Genomic DNA, 3570 nt, shown 5'->3' with positions numbered 1-3570 from the left:
CTGGTTAGGAAAGAGCTTGATTTTCATGAAGGAAATCAGGCACCACCCAATTCTGCCCCGTTCTTCAGCAGAAAGTAACACTCTCCAGTGTCGCTCTCGCCAGCAAGAACGACCAGGAGACCTCAGCGAAGCAAGCTTTATTTCTGCGTAGCTGTTGGGATCTTCTCTCTCCCCCGCCCATGCATGTTTATATATACCAAGGTTGCACAACTAATCACTCACAGCCACATAGATACAAAATCCTAAGTTCCGCCTACTGGCTCGCATCCAGCCACCATCTTAATGGCATGTTTACTTTTAGGCACCAAAAAAGTCGTGCGCGCCCGGGGCCCCCCTGCGGGCCCAACCGGAGCAGCTCCACACCATGGCCACCCGGCAGCGGCGACGGCTTGAGGCAGCGGCAGCCGAGGCAACGAGCGGGCTCGGCGGAGCCCAGAAGCATCACCGCGCATGTGCTACAAGCCGCTTGGGCACCGAAATCTCCCCCTTTCTTTTATATTAGGCATGCAAGGCAGGAGATCGTGCCTGTCTTAGGTTGTCAGCTGCCATGAACATGCTTACCCGTCATCGGATAATTCCCCATGGTTGAAGAACTCCTGGCTTAGGTTGCTATGTGCATGCAGCCAATCGTACCCATCATTGACTACCGATCTAGCGCTGCCAGCCAGATTTGGGGAAATGTACCAGCTTCCAGTGCCATGCAAGCTTGTACTAGCGCCAACGGTTGCCTACATTGTTGTTTACATAATGAGGCAAAACGGCGGAACATAAGGATTTACAACAAATACCCAATCCCGTAATGGAGCTATGTCAATCTCATCTGGTTAACTCTTTCGACAGATTAGCAGCAATAGAAAGGTCATTATAGGCCACGGAGGTTATGCAAAGTCCAGAAAGTGATTGGATGCATCCAGTCGTCAATAGTTTCTGGAGAATGTCCACTTGTTACAGATGTGGTGAGAGCTACAGCCGCTGCAGTTGCTGCAGCTGCGGAGGCTGCTACAGCCGCAATAATGGCTGCAGTGATCCCAAAGTCTCTTTTATGTCTTGAGAGCAATACAGGCGAATTGTTAGGATTTACAGAAACGGGCATGGGAATGAAAGTAGGTATACAGGAGGGAGGATGGCGGGCTCATTTGTCAGTGGCATGGGGAACGGCCAGGCTTTCACTATTGCCCATTGGTGCATCTGTTGAAGGGATGCTGGTGTTGCCAGGATCGCTATCAGGCCGAGCATCAGGACGGGGTGGGCCATGTTGATCGATTCTTCTAATCAGTCGCTCTGGGACCCAGATAGGCACTTGGGCATCCTGTGGAAAAAGACAAACAGAACCTCGGTGCCATCTTAGGACTGGGTCAGGGCCTCTCCATTGGCCCGTGAGTATACCCTTCCACTTCGTCTGGGCTAGAGTGCATTCGGTAACCGCTGCATGCCTGTCCGCTGCAGATGTACCATTATGGTCCAAGGACAAAAAATTTAAAATGTAAAGGGTGAGAGATGTAAGATCACGGGGTGACTTGTAGTCGTCCCCTATTCCCCCTTTTCTTATTTTTTGTAAGCATTGTTTGAAGGTGTCATTGGCGCGTTCAATTATTCCTTGACCTTGTGGATTGTAAGGTATACCTGTAGTATGGACTATACCAAATTGACTTAGGAGTTGATGGATAGATTTTGATGTATATGCAGGTCCATTATCTGTCTTTATTTGTTTTGGGATACCCCAATCTGCGAAGCATTGTAGGCAGTGTGTGATGACTTGTTTTGAATTCTCCCCCATGAGGAGAGTAGCCATTATGATACCCGAATAAGTGTCCACTGATATATGTACGTACTTTTGTTGCCCGAATTCAGGTACATGTGTGACATCCATTTGCCATAGGTGATTAGCTTGAAGGCCTTTGGGATTTACCCCTAAGGAAGGCTGAGGGAGTAATGTGGCACAATTCCCACAGGTTCTTACTATATCTCTTGCCTGTTCTTTGGTGATATGGAATCTATATCCTAAGGTATTAGAATTCACATGCCATTTGCTATGGAACAGCTTTGCCTGTTCTAAGGTAGGGCAAATAAGTTGGAAATGGCTATTGTGGTCTGCTAGAGCATTGCCCTCAGATAATGGTCCTGGTAGGCTCATATGGGCTCTGATGTGATCTATAAAAAATGGTGCAGTGCGCAGTTGCACAACCTCTTGTAGTTGCCTTAAGATCCATGGAATAGGTGAATCACTTAAGGAGAGGATGGCTGTTTCAATATTTTTTGTTGCATTTACCACGTATTGACTATCAGAAATAATATTTAGGGGAGTGTCTGAAAATCTTTGGAGCACTAGGAGCACTACTAGTAGCACTACTTGTTGAGCCTGACCTGGCAGGAACTATAACTGGGTTCACGATTCCATTTATGATATAAGCTCTTGTGCCCTCTTTACTTCCATCTGTAAAGACAGTAGAGGCTTCTTTTAGTGGTATCGATCTACTAATTTTTGGTAGTTGATGAAACCTCTGTTGATTTTGATCTTCTAACACTGGGTATGCAAGAGGGGAGGGTTTAGTAAAGTCTGTAATGTCCCTCCATCCTGCATTTCTACATTCTGGACAACCGCATGCCCCTCGGGAGCATGGCGTGTTATATGGTGGCAGCCATTCTCCAGGTGGCGCTATAGGCCTACATTCAGGGGTAGGAATTCTTGACCTTCCGAAAGAGGGTGCTAGGGAGTCATATTTTTTCCCAGCTTCTTTGTATGTCTTTCCCTTTAAAGTTCATTAGGGACTTCCTCTTTTAATTTTAAGTGTGTCATGGCTTCCCCAAGCTCATCTTCAGAGGAGCTCTCCTCTGAATTTTCTCCCCCTCTGCTGGATCCTGCCTTAGAGGCTTCTCTGACCTGCTCCTCGATAACATTTTTAACTGTTTTATGGTTAGAGTCTAGCGGAGTGCCGTTAGCCTTAAGCACCTCCATCGGTAATCTTCCCATCTTAGTAAACTTTGATCTCATTATTTCTTGTCCTATGCCTAGGAACCCTTTTACTTCTCGTCCTATACTTAGGAACTTTCTCACTTCTCGTCCTATACTTAGGAACTTTCTTATCTGAAATTTTGTGCACACTTACCAGATCGTTGCGTTCACTGAGAACTCCTCGGTGTAGGTTTCGGGTTTCCCGGGTTTCGGCACCACTTGTCGCTCTCACCAGCAAGAACGACCAGGAGACCTCAGCGAAGCAAGCTTTATTTCTGCGTAGCTGTTGGGATCTTCTCTCTCCCCCGCCCATGCATGTCTATATATACCAAGATTACACAACCAATCACTCGCAGCCACATAGATACAAAATCCTAAATTCCGCCTACTGGCTCGCATCCAGCCGCCATCTTAATGGCGTGTTTATTTTTGGGCACCGAAAAAGTCGTGCGGCACCCGGGGCCCCCCCCGCGGGCCCAGCCAGAGCAGCTCCGCACTGTCGCCACCCGGCAGCGGCAACGGCTTGAGGTAGCGGCAGCCGAGGCAACCAGCAGGCACGGCGGAGCCCAGAAGCATCACCGCACATGCGCTGCAAGCCGCTCGAGCACCGACACTCC

General features: G+C 48.3%; 1 protein-coding gene across 1 annotated transcript; it reads right to left on the bottom strand.

Annotated features, from left to right (window-relative positions):
- Positions 1-863: 863 nt before the first annotated feature.
- Positions 864-3266, bottom strand: LOC309843227 (uncharacterized protein; the record flags this gene model as incomplete). The annotated part of the gene is made up of 2 exons (XM_082688566.1): positions 864-1309; positions 3108-3266. The coding sequence occupies 2 exons, from the start codon at positions 3264-3266 to the stop codon at positions 1133-1135; spliced, it is 336 nt and encodes a 111-aa protein (XP_082544692.1). The 3' UTR covers positions 864-1132.
- Positions 3267-3570: the final 304 nt, after the last annotated feature.

The sequence above is a fragment of the Mustela nivalis genome (genome assembly GCF_964662115.1).
Source record: "Mustela nivalis genome assembly, chromosome: 10".
Taxonomy (NCBI): Eukaryota; Metazoa; Chordata; class Mammalia; order Carnivora; family Mustelidae; genus Mustela; species Mustela nivalis.
This window is presented reverse-complemented; position numbering and strand designations above follow the sequence as displayed.